Source organism: Panthera onca, chromosome A1 (assembly GCF_046562875.1).
Source record: "Panthera onca isolate mPanOnc1 chromosome A1, mPanOnc1 haplotype 2, whole genome shotgun sequence".
In the NCBI taxonomy this organism is placed as follows: domain Eukaryota; kingdom Metazoa; phylum Chordata; class Mammalia; order Carnivora; family Felidae; genus Panthera; species Panthera onca.
In genome coordinates, this window is record NC_138339.1 from 211,265,342 (window position 1) to 211,282,821 (window position 17,480).

General features: G+C 39.6%; 2 protein-coding genes and 1 long non-coding RNA gene across 8 annotated transcripts in view; 1 reads left to right on the plus strand and 2 right to left on the minus strand.

Annotated features, from left to right (window-relative positions):
* The window catches only part of SUGT1 (SGT1 assembly cochaperone of MIS12 kinetochore complex), a 43,380-nt gene extending 38,891 nt beyond the window's left edge, over positions 1–4,489 (minus strand). The window contains exons 1-2 of the mRNA XM_060637056.3: positions 4,166–4,489; positions 4,015–4,072 (exon numbers count right to left, since the gene is read on the minus strand). Of these exons, the coding sequence (XP_060493039.1) occupies positions 4,015–4,072; positions 4,166–4,203 (96 nt within the window). The 5' untranslated portion in view covers positions 4,204–4,489. The remainder of the gene's footprint in view (positions 1–4,014; positions 4,073–4,165) is intronic.
* A 219-nt stretch (positions 4,490–4,708) lies between these two features.
* Positions 4,709–12,980, plus strand: LOC132682024 (uncharacterized). Its single transcript, XR_009611407.3, has 3 exons — positions 4,709–5,689; positions 11,341–11,420; positions 12,900–12,980. It is a non-coding gene; the product is annotated as an uncharacterized LOC132682024 (long non-coding RNA).
* A 119-nt stretch (positions 12,981–13,099) lies between these two features.
* The window catches only part of ELF1 (E74 like ETS transcription factor 1), a 108,721-nt gene continuing 104,340 nt past the window's right edge, over positions 13,100–17,480 (minus strand). For all 6 annotated transcript variants that reach the window (XM_060637047.3, XM_060637049.3, XM_060637050.3 and 3 more), the window contains one exon: positions 13,100–15,134. In XM_060637047.3, the coding sequence (XP_060493030.1) occupies positions 14,531–15,134 (604 nt within the window). In that variant the 3' untranslated portion in view covers positions 13,100–14,530. The remainder of the gene's footprint in view (positions 15,135–17,480) is intronic.

The following is a 17,480-nucleotide window of genomic DNA, read 5'->3' on the forward strand; positions in this document are numbered from 1 at the left end:
CTCACCTGCTCACGCTTTGTCTCTCCTAAAAATGAATAAACGTTTAAAAAAAAAAAAGATGCACAAAACCCCTGCCACCTTAAAGTTTACAATGGGGCCCACTTTAGATAGGATGGTCTAGGAAAAAAAGCTGAGATGACATTTCAGCTGAAATCTCAATAGGTCTTATCTAGTCCCACTTCACAGGAAACCTGATCCAGAGTGACAAGAGGAATTTTCCTGAGGTTATGGATTTATTATGAAACCAGGATTTTGGATCCAAGGACTCTAATTCCAGAGCCTTTACTTTTTTCTTTCTTTTTTTTTTTTTTTTTTAATTAAACTTTACCCCCAGTGTGGAGCTCAAACTCATGACCTGAAGATCAAGAGTCACATGTTCTACCAACTAAGCCAGCCAGGCACCCCCAAAGCCCGTGCTCTTAACTGTTTATACTGGGTCTCAAAAGATCTCATAATCCATACATATGTTTTCTCTCCCTAGTGAGCTGAGACATCCTGTTCAAGTGATTGACTACCCTAGTTAGTCTCTGCTATGTTCTCAGTGTACTTCATACACCACTCCATTAGAATATTTACCTTATATTTTACTAATCTGTTGATTTGTCTCTGTCTCCACTAGAATGCAAACTTCCTCAAAGCAGTCTTTTCATCTTTAGATACCTGACTCCCAGCACAAAATTCACCAGTAATGTATGTTGTATACTGAATGAATGAAAAAGGTGAATAAGCTTGATACATTTCCCCTTTAATCCTAATTGGATAGTCTTATATAAAAATGTAACATTTTAGGGGCTCCAGGGTGGCTCAGTTGAACATCGGGCTCTTAATCTCAAGTCATGATCTTGCAGTTTGTAAAATCAAGCCCCACATAGGGTTCTGTGCTGACAGCTTGGAGCCTGGGGATTCTACCGCTCCCTCTGCCTCTGCCCCTCCCCCACTGGCTCCTGCACTCTCTCTCAAACGTAAAAAAAAAAAAAAAGTTAACATTTTAATTGATATAACATCAAGTGTCCTGAATTTCAAAATGACTAGCTGACTCTTGAACAATGAGGTGTGTTAGGGGCACTGACCCTCACACAGTCAAAAATCCAATCTAACTTTTAACTCCCCAAAAACTTAATCCATAGATTTCTACTGACCAGAAGCCTGACTAATAACATAAAGAGTCAACTGACACATATCCTGAATGTTGTATGTATTATATACTATATTCCTACAATAAAGTTAGAGGAAAAAAATTAAGAAAATCACAAGGGAAAAGCATTTACAGAATGGTATGTACTGGGACACATCCATGTATAAGTGGGCCAATGCAAACCCATGTTGTTCAGGGGTCAACGGTACTGCTAAACCAGCCCTTGAGAAAGTCTAGAAACAGCCTCTCATCAAGGTTCCAGGCTTACTTATCATTACCAATTACTTAGTAACTAACATTTACCTGTTCATCTTTATGAGAAGGTCTTCTCAAGCTTTAAAAAGAACACTTCCTCTTAAAACAACTGGTTCTCCCCACTCCCAGTTTCTGACTCAGGTAGGTGGGGTGGGTCCTGAGAATGTGCATTTCTAGCAAGTTCCCAGGTAATGCTGCTACACGTGGTCTGGGGAGGATACTTTTGAGAATTACTTTCTACAACACGACTCAGTGTGGAAATTTGTGTCCTGAGGGCCCCATTCTGCCTCTAATTGGCTATATACATCTTTGTGACAGATCATTTGGATTTCTTTGCGTCTGTTTTCTTCTGTAAAATGGAAGGGTAAGTACTAGACCACATGAGGTGTAAGAACTTTGAGTCCATCTGAGGTGGGGCCCGAGTATTTGCATTTCTAATAAATTCCCAGGTGACGCTGATGCTTCTGGTTCAAAAGCCACAGTTTAAGAACCAAGGTACGAAAGCTAACCACATGCCTATTCTATGCAATTTCGTTCTTAGGAATATACCCCCAAAACAAAGTGCACGTGTTCACCAAGGTACACGTACAAGGAAATTCACAGTGGCTTTACTCATACTAGCTAATAACTGGAAATAACCTAAACATCTACTGTTAGTATAAACTGTTTTTGTTTTTGTTTTTGTTTTGAGAGCACACACGTGCGTGAGTGGGGGAAAGCCAGAGGGAGAGGGAGAAAGACTCTTAAGCAGGCTCCATGCTGAGCATGGAGCCGGAGGTGGGACTCAATCCCATGACCCTGGGATCATGACCTGAATCAACTGAGCCACCCACGTGCCCCTGTGCTGTATTTTTAACCAATGAAATACTACACAGCAGTGAAAAAAATAACTACTTCACACAATATGGACATATCTCACATGTTTAAAGCAAGACACAGTACCAAACTCAACTGGGTAACTAGTCTATTATTCCGTTTATAGGAAGTACAAGAGAAAGCAAAACTAATGGTGACAGAGGTCAAAATGGGAGTTTTCCTGGTGGGTAAGGGGAATTACGGGCTGGGAAGAAGGATGAGGGAGCTCTCAGGATGGAAGTGTTCTCCATCTTGATCTGGGGGGGGTATACGCATGTGTAAAACTACAACTTCAGTAGCTGCAGACTTACGATGTTATACACACAACCTCAAAAAAACGTTCTTAAATAAAACAAAGGAGATGAGAAGTGACAACAAAATTCATTGCAACAATATCCTTTAAAAGCAACCCATATAAGCTAGATTTCCAATGAAGGCAGTGGGGCTAAGACCACCACAACAAATGTAGCTTCTGAAATTAACAGTTGTCTAGATGACCTACTGAATTATGCAGAAAAATGCTCAGTGCCTCCTGTAACATTATTCTAATCCTGATCCCAGAAGCTTCGCTGGGAAACAGAGCACAACAGATAAACCAACCATTTTATCCGAGGGCCTTCATATCTAGACCCAAAAAAATACACCCCAACTTAAAAGGTTCTAAAGGACCTGGCCCCTGGCTTCCTCCTGGCACCATCACTCACTCCTCTTTCATCCCCCTCTAGTGAAATGGGCCTTTTTGCCGCTCCTTGAATCGGACAGCCTCATGACTTTGCATTGGCTCTTTTCCTGCCTGGAATGCTCTTTCCCCAGAGCTTCACATCACCCTCCCTCAGGTCTCTGTTCAAACATCACCTCTTCATTGAGACTCTACTACCCATGTGGCAAATTTCGTTTAGCAGTCCTAGCTAGAAAAAAAACATCTTTTGCCTCAAACTGCTAACCTTACCTGTATTAGATATAACAACTGGACAAGGTTTGGTTTCCTCTTTCCCTCCTACTTCAAACCAAGAAAGCCCTCGCTGTATTTTGCGACCAATTGCATCATGTATCCCTCGCTTGGGCTCTCTTTATTACTTTTAATTATTACTTAAATCTTGCTCTTTTGACTTTTCTTTCTGCCTTTATAGTCTTTCACTTCACACAAATACAAAGTGTCCTGTAAATACAAATGCAAGACATAATACAAGACTTTAATCCATAGCAATCAGTGTCTTGTACAAAGCAACTCCAAAAAAAAGTTCTGATATATGAGTGGATAATGAACAGTGACAGGACATCTGGAAATATTCAGGAACACGGTAAAAGGTTTTTGTTCCAGCAGTCTGCACTTTTTAGCACAGCACCTGGTATGTACGGATGGCAAGAATTATCATCAAGTGGAAAACCGAATTAACAAATATAATCAAGCCTAGATTTCACTTTTTCTCCTACTCACAAATGCCATTAAAAAACAAAACAAAACAAAACTGTTTCCAGGCCAACTATGAAGGTTAACTACGCCCCCAAGAAATAAAGAAGGCATTCCTAAGCAGCTACGAGGATGCAGTTAACGGTCTACAACTGGGAGGGGACATGAACAAGGGTCTGGAGTAACTGGGCCACTGTGGAACCGAGGACAGACGGACACTGTCAGATTAAAGATGATACACATCAATAGTAACCCCGATCCCAGGAAGGCAGCGCTGAGAAAAGGCGGGGTCCGCTGGAACCCGTGGGGGCCGCGCTCTCCCAAGAAGAGTGGAGGAAGCGGAGACTGATTCTCTCACCTCTAACGCCGCCTGGGGGTCCTCGTCGATCAGAGCATCTGAGAAGCTCCGGAAAAACCTGCCAGCGAAAACAACGACATGCTCACTAAGGAGAGGGTGAGTGGGAGAGGGAGATAAAAAAATAATTAGCGAAAAGAATAAAAACACGCACTTCTGGGCTGTTGCAGGTTCTGCTGCAGCTGCCGCCATCCCTAATAATCGCTGTTGCTGTTAGAGCTGCTACCACCGAGGTTACGAGCTGCGCCGCCGCCCAAGGGGGAAACTTCTGGAGAAACACAAACTGAGCTTCCGTCCTAAGTAGCCAACGAGCAGCCACGCAGCGTGCGGCGGGGGGAGGGGAAACGAAAAGCGAGCGCAGGGCGGGCTGGGACCGTGGAGGACTGAGTCTCGCGGCCGGCCGCGTCCCGTGACCAACACTCCCAGTCCCCGCCCTTCGCAGCCATGGTTACGGACGCGTGGGCTATTTACGTCTCCGCACTCCAACAGAGCCTTCGCGGGGGGGGGGGGGGGGGGGGTAGTAGTTCAAAAGCATTTTTGTACCATACTGTTATTCCCCAGGAGCGTGTGACGCTTGGGAAAGTTTTGCACGTCTATTAATAATAAGCCACATCGGGCTCCATTTTCACCACAGCTCACTATAATTCTTATCATGGCTCCCCGAGGCAGCCGAGGCTTTCATGACCTGTGACGTCATTCTGCACTACGTGTCTTTTCCGGGAGCGTAGTTCCGGCCTGTGCGTAGTTCCTGTGATTTATGCGCTGGGAATCCTAACGGACATGGATTTGCCGGAAATCGTCCTGCCCTTGCAGATGCTAGACTGAAGGATGCACTTTGGTTCCGGCTCGCGTGTACTATTCCATTACCCAGGACTCCACAGCCGCAGGCTTTTTTCCTAGTTGGCTTCCCCGAGTGAGAAGAAAACTTGTTACATCTAAAGGCACCAAAGGGAGGAAGGTGGCCTAATATTGTGTCAGTACTGTTTTACTTTTCCCATCTAGTCAGGTCCTGTCCTCTCTCACCGCCCTTTGACACACGAAGATCTGATGGAAGCTTCTAGTAAGTTCCATGGACTAGGGGTGGAGAAAGGAGGAAGTGGGAGCGAGCTGCCCAGTCAGTAGACATTAAACAAGTAAATGAACTTGGGTGTCTACTACATCCAAAATCTAAACTAAGCCCTGGGATTCAAAGATGTTAATATCCTCTCCAGAAATTTAAACTCATTGTTTTAAATGCTGACGTGAATGGGAATAGCCATAATAGCAAGGACAGGCACTCAGCCCAAAAAAAGGTATAAGGATGGATTTCTCAAAGGTGTGATACCCGAGCCCCAGCCTCAAAAGCTAAATTAGAATTAGGACAGACAAGAACATGTGTTAGAAAAACGATGATATGAACTCTAAAATTGGTAGAGCCAAAATTCAAGTCAGGTGAAATGCCAGGTCATAAACAGCTAGATGTGGTCTTCTGAGGAGCTTGGATGTGATGCTCTTAACGATGCTAACCCATTACAGGATTTCTAACTTAAACAGGCCTTAACAGTCACATTTGCATTTTTAAAAGTATGTTATTGTCTCTGTGCTATGGAAGAATGGTTAAAGGGAAAAGAACAGTTGTTGGGCGACAACTGCTGTGTTTCAAGCCAAAGTGACCCTCTTACATAGGTCAGACAGAAAGGTAAGAGCAGAAATATGTGAGGTAAAACTGGCTGGGTTTGCTGATCTTTTAGGATCAGTGCTTTTTGTGTCATATTAATAAGGCTTCACCTACTCCAAGGGCATGAGGCTATTCTGTGTTCTCTTCTAGATGCTTTATTAATTTAGGTTTGACATCCAGGACTATGATTTATCTCGTTAATTTTTGAGGAAGGTATGAGCCTGAGATCAAAGCTCTTTTCCCCCAATATGGATTTCTGAGTGACCCAGCCCTACTTACTGAAAATGCTGTCATCTATAAATGTTTTATTTATATATTTTGAGAGATAGAGAGCACGTGCACACGTGGGGAAGGGGCAGAAAGAGAGGGGGGAGAGAGAATCCCAGGCAGTTTCCATGCTGTCCGTGCACAGCCTGATGCGGGCTCGATCCTGTGAATTGTGAGATCATGACCTGAGCAGAAATCCAGAGCTGAACACTCAGTTACCACCCAAGCGCCCCCACCCCCACCCCACTAAATTCTTATGGTACTTTTGTTGTCAAGTAGAAGACCATGTGTATGTGGGTCTGTGTGTCTAACCTTGTACCAGTACCACACTATCATAATTAATGTAGTTTTATAATGGATCTTGAGGTCCTAGAACTTTTCAAGTTTGCCTTGGCTATTCCAAATCCTCTGTATTGCCATTATTTTATACATCTTATACAATTTATTTCTACTTAGTTACAAATTTTAGAAGGAGCTTGTCAACTTAAAAAAAAAAAAAAAGCCTCCTGGGATTTTAATTGGACTTGCATTGGATCTGTAGATCTGTTTGGAGAAAATGGACTTCTTAATATTGAGACATAAGTATCATTCATACACCCTCCATTTGTTTAAGTGCTCTTTAATTTCCCTCAGCAGTTTTGTAAATTTCAATGTAGAGGTATCACATATCTTTCATTAGATTTATACTTGAGTATTCGGCTTTAAAACAAAACTTTTATTTATCTATTTTGAGAGAGAGACGGGGTGGGGGAAGAGTGATCAAGGGAGAGGCAGAGAGGGAGAGAGAGAATTCCAGGTGGGCTCCATGCTGTCAGTACAGAGCCCTATGTAGAGCTCAAGAACTGTGAGATCATAACCTGAGCCAAAATCAAGAGTCAGACACTTAACCAACTGAGCCACCCAGGCCCTCCAGTTATTTGTTTTTTTTAATGCTATGTTAAATGACATTTTGAAAGTTTTATATTTAGGGATGACTGGGTGGCTCAGTCGGTTAAGCATCCAACTTCAGCTCAGGTCAAGATCTTGCGATCCATGAATTCAAGCCCTGCATCTGGCTCTGTGCTGACAGCTCAGAGCTTGGAGCCTGCCTCTGATTCTGTGTCTCCCTTTCTCTCTGCCCCTCTCCAGCTTGCACTCTGTCTCTCTTGCTCTCTCTCAAAAAATAAATAAACATTAAAAAAGATAAAAGTCATATTCTACTTCTTTGTTTTTAATACGTAGAAACAGTATTTTTACATATTGACCTTATATTTCTTTTTTTTTTAACATTTATTATTGAGAGACAGAGCATGAGCAGGGGAGGGGCCAAGAGATGGGGAGACACAGAATCCGAAGCAGGCTCCAGGCACCGAGCGAGATCATGACCTGAGCTGAAGTCGGACGCTTAACCGATGGAGCCACCCAGGCGCCCCTTGACCTTACATTTCTAATACCTTGTAGGTTCTTTTAGAATTTCTATGATTACAATTTTTCATCTGTGAATAAAGATTGTTTAAGGTCTCGTGAAATGACTATACCTTTCATTTCTTTTTCTTGCTGTTTTTCACTGGCTGGTACATCTCATATAGTGTTGAATAGAATAGTGATAATGGGCTTCCTCTCTTGGCTATAACATCAGAGGGGAAGGCATTCATTTTTTTTTTTTTTTTTTTTTTAATATATGAAATTTACTGTCAAATTGGTTTCCATACAACACCCAGTGCTCATCCCAAAAGGTGCCCTCCTCAATACCCATCACCCACCCTGCCCTCCCTCCCACCCTGCCCTCCCTCCCACCCCCCATCAACCCTCAGTTTGTTCTCAGTTTTTAACAGTCTCTAATGCTTTGGCTCTCTCCCACTCTAACCTCTTTTTTTTTTTTTTTTTTTTTTCCTTCCCCTCCCCCATGGGTTTCTGTTATGTTTCTCAGGATCCACATAAGAGTGAAACCATATGGTATCTGTCTTTCTCTGTATGGCTTATTTCACTTAGCATCACACTCTCCAGTTCCATCCATGTTGCTACAAAAGGCCATATTTCATTTTTTCTCATTGCCACGTAGTATTCCATTGTGTATATAAACCACAATTTCTTTATCCATTCATCAGTTGATGGACATTTAGGCTCTTTCCATAATTTGGCTATTGTTGAGAGTGCCGCTATAAACATTGGGGTACAGGTGCCCCTATGCATCAGTACTCCTGTATCCCTTGGATAAATTCCTAGCAGTGCTATTGCTGGGTCATAGGGTAGGTCTATTTTTAATTTTCTGAGGAACCTCCACACTGCTTTCCAGAGCGGCTGCACCAATTTGCATTCCCACCAACTGTGCAAGAGGGTTCCTGTTTCTCCACATCCTCTCCAGCATCTATAGTCTCCTGATTTCTTCATTTTGGCCACTCTGACTGGCGTGAGGTGGTATCTGAGTGTGGTTTTGATTTGTATCAGAGGGGAAGGCATTCAATAGCAAATGCTTTTTCTGCCTTTACTGAAATGTTCGTATCTATTTTTTCTTTAAAGTGAATTACTTTGATTTTCAAGTGTTCTCTAAATGGCCAATATGCATAGGAAAAGAAGTTCTACATCAATAGCTATATTAGGGACATTAAAGTCATACTTTGCTACTAAACACTCACCAGAATTGTTTAAAAGGAATTCCAATACCAAGCCTAGGCAGGGATATGGGGCACCTATAACTGGTGTATGTTGCTAGTGGGAGTATAAATTGGTGTCATTACTTTAGAAAACTTTTTTTTTTAAGATTTAAAAAAATAATCTCTACACCCTAACATGGGACTCGAATTACTACTCCAAGAGTTACACGCTCCACAGCCAGGCACCCCTAGAAAACTTTTGACACTATCTACTAAATCTAGTCATACATATACCCTGTTACCCAAAAATTCTACCACTGGGCATATCCCCAAGAGAAAAGAGTACTTAGTTTGCATACATGAATATTGATTACAGCATTGTGCACAGGAAAAACTGGAAATAAATATCCTTTGATAGGAGAAAAATACTGTAGAGTAATGATTAAGAATAAATTGTGAATACACACAACAAAATGTAGGAACCTCACATACATACCTCACATACATAATGTTGAGTTAAAGAAGCCAGACAGGGTACATCTGGATTGATTCCATTTATATGAAGATAAAAACTATTGTGAGGGATACCAGAAAGTGATCTCCTAGCTGAGAAGAGCCATGAAGGAAACTTCTTGGATGCAGGAAATGTTACATATCTTGAACCACGTGGCAATTATGCCAATATATTCAGATGTAAAATTTTATTGAGTTGTACACATAAGATTTGTACCCTTCATGCCTCCATAAATAGGAGGTAAAGATTTAAAACAAAACCAGCAACAGTCAGAATTTGAAATTTATGACATTTACAATAGCATCAAAAATATTAAATACTGAAAAATAAACCTGACAAAGGATACGCAAAAAGTATACATTGAGATTTATGAAACACTGCTGAGAGAAATTAAAGAACACCTAAACAAATGGAGATGCATCTATGGAGACTTAATATTGTTAAAATGTCAGTTCTTCCAAAATTGATCTATGGATTCAACATGATCCCAATCAAAATCCCAAAGGTTTTTTCTGTTTCAGTTGAGAAACTGATTCTGCAAATTCAGGTGGAAATACATAATTAGAATAGTCAAATCAACTTTGAAAAATAACAAAGCTGGAGAACTAACACTACTGATTTCAACACACCAACCCTTTGTATGTATTGGCACAAAGATCAATAGAACAGAATAGAGTCCATAAATTCACCTGTACGTATACAACAAGTGATTTTCAACAAAGGTCCAAAGATAACTCAGGGAAGATAGCTGAAAAGGATAGTCTTTTGAGACTTTTTAATTGAAAGGGACAGTGTTTTCAACAAATTGAATATACAAAAGCAAAAAAAGTGAGCTTCCAATACATACCTTGCATCATCTATAAAAATTAACTCAAAATGGATCATGGGCCCAAATGTAAAATTTAAAACTATAAAACGTCTAGAAGGAAGAAAACCTTAGTGACCTGGGATTAGGCGAAGATTTCTTAAATATGACACTAACAGCATGACCCTTAAGAAGTTGATAAATCAGACTTTACCAAAATTAAAAGGTTTCTGCACTTTAAAAACACTTGCGAATCATATAGCTGAAGAACTTGCATCCAGAATACATAAAGAGTTCTCAAAAGTCAGTAATAAGAAAGCAACAGAATTTTTGATGGACAACAAATTTTAACAATCATTTCATCAAAGAAAATATATGGACGTCACATGAGCACATCAAAAGATGCTCAAAATCAGGGGCACCTGGATGCAGGAGCACTTGTATCACAACCAAACTCCTGGGGCAGCAGAGACAGTGATACAAAGCCTAGTGTTTAGTGCTTGGCAACAGTGGCTACGATTTCTCCACAAAATCACTTGTGCAGTTTGTTCCTAGTTGTTTGACTCAGATTGACTCCGATTCTCTAGTCCTTTTGTCTATTCTATGAACTATACAATATTCTTATAATAAAATTTCTTTATGCTGAAAACCAGAATCCATCTCTATTGCTAAGGATCCAGAACTCAAACTGGAAGACAATTTGGTATTTGGAAGTGGAATTCTCCAAAACTGACCCTGGTATGTTGTATAACTGACCGGGTATGTATAAAAGGCAGGATGAAAGGTACTGAGGACACTATTCCAGGGTGGGAAAATGGTGACCCTGGGACAGGGCATCAAACTTGTATCATCAAATGGTGTGTTCTAAAGCTGACTCTGGAAAGAGTATCCTGAGTGCTCATACTGGATGTGGCTGTGGAGGACAAGAAACCAGGGGGACACAGCTGATCTGAAAAAGACAACTGCGTATGATCTCAAACATCCCAGGCATGAAACTGGATCGGGCAACAGGATGGGACTTTGATCTCTCTTTGGGAGAGTAATACATGTTTTATGTAGGCATGAGCGTTTTTGAAAGTGTCTGTAAAGAAAGATGCGTGTGGGTGATGGTAGGCCACACCATTCTCCCTCAGTTCTTGCTGGGGAGCCCCGATTTTGTTTGGCACCATACACATCTAAGTCATTCATGGTAACCCTACTTCCTTGACCAGCAATTTGTTTAGGAAGGGGTATATGACAAATCTAGCCAACGAGCTCTGAAGAGATGGCTGTTCAGGGTATTCCGGGAAAGATCTTCTGACAAACAGAAACCTAGAAGGAACTACTGCAGCTATCTGGCAAGTATGGCAGAAGCCATCCTGGAAACTAAAGCAAAATGCTGAGGATGGGAAAGCAGAGAGGGAAGAAACCTGGTTACTATCACCCGAGTTCCTGAATTAACTAACCTGGAAACCTAACTCCAGATGTCTTATTTTGTACTATTTAATAATTTTAAATTGGGTTTTTGTTTCAGGCAACTGAAAGCACCCCAATCCGAACTGACAGGATTTGGAGAGTAATATTTGAAGATAAGGCTGGTGGGACCAAGAAGAGGTAAGACCATGCAGGATATCAACTCTCTGAGGACAGTGAGGAAGGGCTTGACACTAAAGGATTTGACATAATGAAACTGGAATAAACATTTAAAAAAATTTTTTTTAATAAAAAATAAAAATTAAAAAAAAGTGAAAGCAATAAATTGAGAACTTAAAGTAACAGTGAGTTGGGGCACCTGGCTGGCTCAGTTGGTTGAGCATCCAGTTCTTGATTTTGGTTCAGGTCATAATCCCAGGGTTGTAAGATCAAGCCCTGCACTGGGTTCCATACTGAGCGTGCAGCCTGCTTAAGATTCTTTCTCTCCCTCTGCCCCTCTCCCCTGCTCACACACACTCTCTCTCTAAAATTAAAAAAAAAAAAAAAAAAAAAAAAAAAAAAAAATTGGTTTCTTGAAAAAAAAAAAGTTCAGGGTGAGTTATAAAAGGTTAAATGTTGGAAAGGTCAAGGAAGATAAGGACAGAAATCTGGCATTTAGAAATTAACTACTAGTTAGTGACCTTTGCAACAGTAATTTCAGGGTAATAGGGCAAATGCAATACTATAGAAGGTTAAAGAATGAATGGGAACTGAGAAAACATCAGGTTTTTAGGTTACGACAGTGAGAGTAACATCACAGGCCAGAGAGCTGGCTATGCTCCTGTTCAGGAGTTCAATATGAGGACATTATGTTAGGGGATGCATGGCTAGCCAGAGTTCTAGAGGAGAAAGAACTTTCCCATGACTCTCTTAGGGTGCTTAGCTGGGCCTAAAAATCAAACTGACAGTTTAAAGAAGGAAAGCATACCTATTTATTTTAATGTTTTACATGATGTGGGAGCCTTCATATGGAAATGAAGATTCAAAGAAATGTTAAGCCTAAGTGTTTTTATACTAGGTTTGATAAAGAATGGGAAGTCATGAAAAATGACAGAAGAAAAGGGTATGAACTAAGGGTAGTAAACTAGGGAAATTTAGCAAGGCCTATTTGTTCAGATTCTTTTCTGCATTCCTCTGACTTCAGAGATTAAAATGCTCCTTTTAAAATCCCATTTTTGAAGAATATTAACTGACATGACAAAATGAGTAAGTGTGTAAGTTACTACTAGGTACAGGGGTATTGCATTGAGATTTTAATTTTCTTCTCTTTTTCTGGTTCTATGTTTTCTAAGTTTAACAATTAACTGATCTGATTTCTAATCAGAAAACTTGTTTTTTATTATTATTTTTAATTTTTTAATGTTTATTTATTTTTGAGAGACAGAGTGTGAGTTGGGGAGTAGCAGAGAGAGAAGGAAACAGAGAATCCGAAGCAGGCTCCAGGCTCTGAGCTGTCAGCACAGAGCCCGATGCAGGGTTCGAACTCACGAACCGTGAGATCGTGACCTGAGCTGAAGTCAGACGCTTACCAACTGAGCCACTAGGCGCCCCAGAAAACTTGTTTTTTAGAGTGTGTTGAATATTATTGCTAAGAAAATTTCATTGTTTTCTAATTTATAGAGCTTGGCAATCCACGTGTGCCATGTAGAAGCTGCCGTCTGGCATAGCAGAAAGGAAAACTGAGAGGAGGAACTGCATTCAGCAATTCTAATTTGACCGATGGAGCTTATTATATGAATACTTAATAGCATTCCAAATACCAACAACATTTTCTGTATACTTCTTCTTAAGAAATATTTGCTTAAAACACAAACACTGAGAATTTTTACATGATTTATTTAATAATAAACCAATTAAAGATACAAAAACGTTTAGAGGCTTCCAAAATTTAAATTTTTGCTTAAATACAAATTCACTCTGTAATATGAAAACATAGAACAAGAGACCTCTAAACATGATTTTTTTCATCTACAAAAGTTTCTCCTTTGCTGTACTAGAAAATTTGCAGAAAACAATTTTTCTTGTGAAATTAAATGTACATTATTTACAGTTGAAAAGTAATCTAAAAACTATTTCATTTCCGAGACTCAGATATATATGTATATTATCTTTGTACGCAACCCCCCCAACTCCCAATAAAAAAATGATCCAAAATATAAAGCAATTATGCTTTTATAGCAACTGACTACTCAGCCAGATGAGCCCAAGGTGTGGTTGCTTTCCGGGCCCTTAAGAAAGAGCCTTGACTCTTTCAGAATGGCAGTACATCATTTAGCACTCAGCAATGTAAGTTTACTGATGGGCCACGGTACACAGTGGCCTAAAAAGTTAATGAACACAGTATTTAGGAAGAATTCAGATTCATAGCAGATCTTACAGATAACAGAAGAATGAATTTTGTAGGTTGTAGGGCCAGTTATTTTTCTGCAATATGTTAGCCATATTTACATTAAGAAATAAGCTGATAATGTTTTAGTTGATATAACTTTAAAATATAGGAGCTAGAATCATTAACTTTAGAACCAGAAAGGAGCCTAAAGATCATCTCGTCTAATCCAACATATCCCTTCCTTTTATGGGAGAACTGAGGCCCAAAAAGATCCAGTGGCTTTGCCCAACATCACACAACTAATTAGCAGAAGAGCCACTCTTAGGCTGACGCTTTTATACTATCCTGCTTCTGAAACAGGTTCAGCCGTATCATGGGCAACTTTCAATTTTTAATGTTGTTTTCTACATCTTCATAGTTCCTTATACAGTGCAACCAACTAAAGTCAATCTAACTGAAATCATAATTTTAACAAAGTATAAAATAGGTGTCTTGCATTTGAAAGGGTCAAGACTTTAACTTACGCAAGTGGAATGAAAATGGTTCCTATATAAATCTCCTGTTGCCTTGTATTTAAGTACTGTATTTACAAAAGAATCAGAAAAACTAATACCATGTAAAATTAAAAAAGAAACTTAAAAAATGCTTATGGTATAGCAACTGAAAAAAATCTGAAAAGAATGTCTTCATAGTATAAAATGCCTGTTCCTTCACAATTGAATTCTGAAACATTTGCAGAACAAAGAGAAACACTTGGGTACCCTCCCTCATCTAACAAAGTCAAAATTAACTCTAAATTAATATTTTCAACAATTAACTACAAAATTAGGAACATCTGTAGAATTTATCTTAGAATCAGTTTGAATACAACTGGAAATGTTCAATTAAAAAACAACCATCCATAATTCCTTTGGTATATTAATTAAAAAGAGTTGGGTTCCAGCAATTCATTTTGTTTCACAGCTACCTGAGAGGCAAATCCATTGGAATTGGATACCACCATCACATAAGGCTGTGGCTGTTGCTCAGTCTTCTCAATGTCTTCTTTCAAATGATCTTCAACTTCCTTTTTCTCTACTTCCTGTATAAGAGTTTTTGTTTCTTGAGCTTTGATAACCGAAGTGATTACAGTGCCAGGTGGGTGAGCAACAAGTTGTGAACTTCGAGGAGAAAAGGTCACCACAGGAGTAGTAGCGCTGAAGGACGGAGATGAAGCCATACTGACGGTTCCGTTGCAAATGGATTGAACATTGCTAGTAAGTACCTGCTGTACATGGGCAGGGCTCAAGACAATCGAAGGAGGGGAGCCTGGCTTCTGTGACTGCAGCATGACATTTTCTTTCAGTACTGTCATGGGCTGTGAGGATGGAATGGCTTGTAAAATAAATTTCTGAGATCCAGCACCTGATGATGGATCTGTACTGGCTATCACTGTTGTGATTGGCACTGTCTGGAGTGTTACTGTATGCAAATGCTGATTCCCAGGAGACACAACCACTGGAACTTGGGTTGGAGCCTGTATAGTCCTATTGAGATTATGAAATAAAAGAAAATCAGCATATTCTACACACCTGAAAACTTTTTTAACATTTGAAGTCATTTTGACAAAATATGAGTTATACATTTCAAATGCTACTCCCTGTATTTTCAACACAACATAAACATCGTACCAGACCCTGTATTATAATGGAATGTCCAACACAAAACTCTCAGGCCATTAACCATGATACCATCTGCTGTACAAAGTGCCACATTAACACAAATTGGGAAGCAATTTTGTTGGGGAAGGAGGAGGATATCAAAATGCTTGGCAAAGAAGTTATTATGAACTGCCTGAAAGAAAATTAGAAATTTTATTTTTTTTTAAGTTTATTTTTGGAGCGAGCGAGCAAGAGCACAAGCATGAGCAGGGGAGGGGCAGAGACAGAGGGAGACAGAGAATCCCAAGCAGGCTCCATACTGCTAGTGCAGAGCCACATAAGGGACTCGAACTCAAACCATGAGATCATGACCTGAGCTGAAATCAAGAATCAGATGCTTAACCAACTGAGCCACCCAAGCACCCCAAGAAAATTAGGTATTTTCAAACAAATGTATTAGATTCACTCTCATTATTTTTAATACTTGAGGGATAATATCATCCACATGTTCATCCACAATTACCAGAATTCATATGATTGTAATTGTTTTCAACCTGTTTCTCTATATATAGAGGGAAAATGCTCAATTAAAAAAAAAAAAAAACTCAGTCTTAAATGTATATTGAACAGAACTATAAGAAGAAATTTAATAGTTCACAATTCATATTGTATTACATAAAACGAGTCATGAATATAATGAACTCATGGGGGTTCTTTAGGTTGGCATTGAGAGCAAACAATAAGGGCAAGCTTTGGCAAAAATAAATGGAAGCATGTTTCAGCAGTTTTCTCAGCTCAAATAATCTTTAACATAAAATCCTTTAATGTACATCAAGCTTACATAAGGTTGTTAATAATATCGTGAGTCAATCCAATTTTAAAAGTTCACTGGTGTGAAAATTATTGTTATGGCCTTTGTTAATATAAAACAAGCACAGCTGAAAACACTCAGCATCTGATCTCAACTGTTTCCTCTTAATTCTATGAAGCTATTATACAGAAGATAGATGACTGTTACTTCAAATGGTCAACAGCTAGGCTGGTGCCCATCACCCAAATGTTAATCATTGCACACAGATTATTATAGGCAAATTTTATATGTTACAGTTATGTGGCTTGTTACATACGTGAGAAATAAAATTCTGGAGAAAACAAATGGGTTAGCTAGGTAGACATAGGAAAAGAAAACTCAGTGCAGCTTAAGAGAAGTTCAAAGCAAGTGGAATGACACAGGATGACTAGATCCTACCCACTGTGGTAGGATTCTGATTTCCAAGTTCAGATTCCAACCAAGCCGCCTCTGTGACAATCAGCCTAGAGCAGGATGTTAGCAGCTCTTTTGAAGGATGGAATTAGAAGAGAATATGAGCCGGGTAATGAAGATTTAATAGGTGGACAGGCTATGACGAGAAATAGAGGCCAGATATACTGATAATATTGGGCAGGCAATAAAACAGCTGGAAGGATACAGAATAACTTTGGGATCCAGGCAGCTTTTCCAAAATACACTGTTCTTCCTTCTTCCCCTTGCCTACCTGAATCAGGGTATCTTGGGTGGAATCTGAGCCTGGGTATGTTATCTGACCCTATAGCCAGATATCATTTCTTAAATAAAGGGCTCCCCATGACAAGAGTTCATGGCCATGTACATGTAAATAAGATAGTACATGGCATATAGTAAGCACACAGATAGCATCTATAAATATGTACAGCCTTGCCACCCTGTAAGTTCTATTATCCCCATTTTACATATAAAAAATTAATGCACAAAGAGAGTGAACAGCTTGCATAAGGTGACCAGCTATGTAAGAGGCCAACTGCTGTAAGGCCTTTGTGCTTGACTGTTACAACACACTGCCACTTCTTCAGTCCCAAATAAATTCAGCTAAAGATGAATACTGTCTTTTCTATCTTTAAACTGTGGGCAGTTACACACCTTTAATACACAACTCCTTTTTCCTCTTTTCCTCATTCAGGTGTGGCACAAGCAATAACGTACTTGGAAATTTTCCATATTGCTAACCAGGGCTACCACTAGACTTTCAATGCTTTTGTTCAAACTAGAAAAAGACATCCTTTTCTCCAAACACCTGACTGTCCTCTGCCAGAAAATATATATACTCATTTATATATATACAATGTAAATATACTGGCTTATTTGAACAAATTCTAAAATAAGTGATTTTCACTAATACAAAAATTCAGAGATTAAAGGTAAAATATCATGCAGCC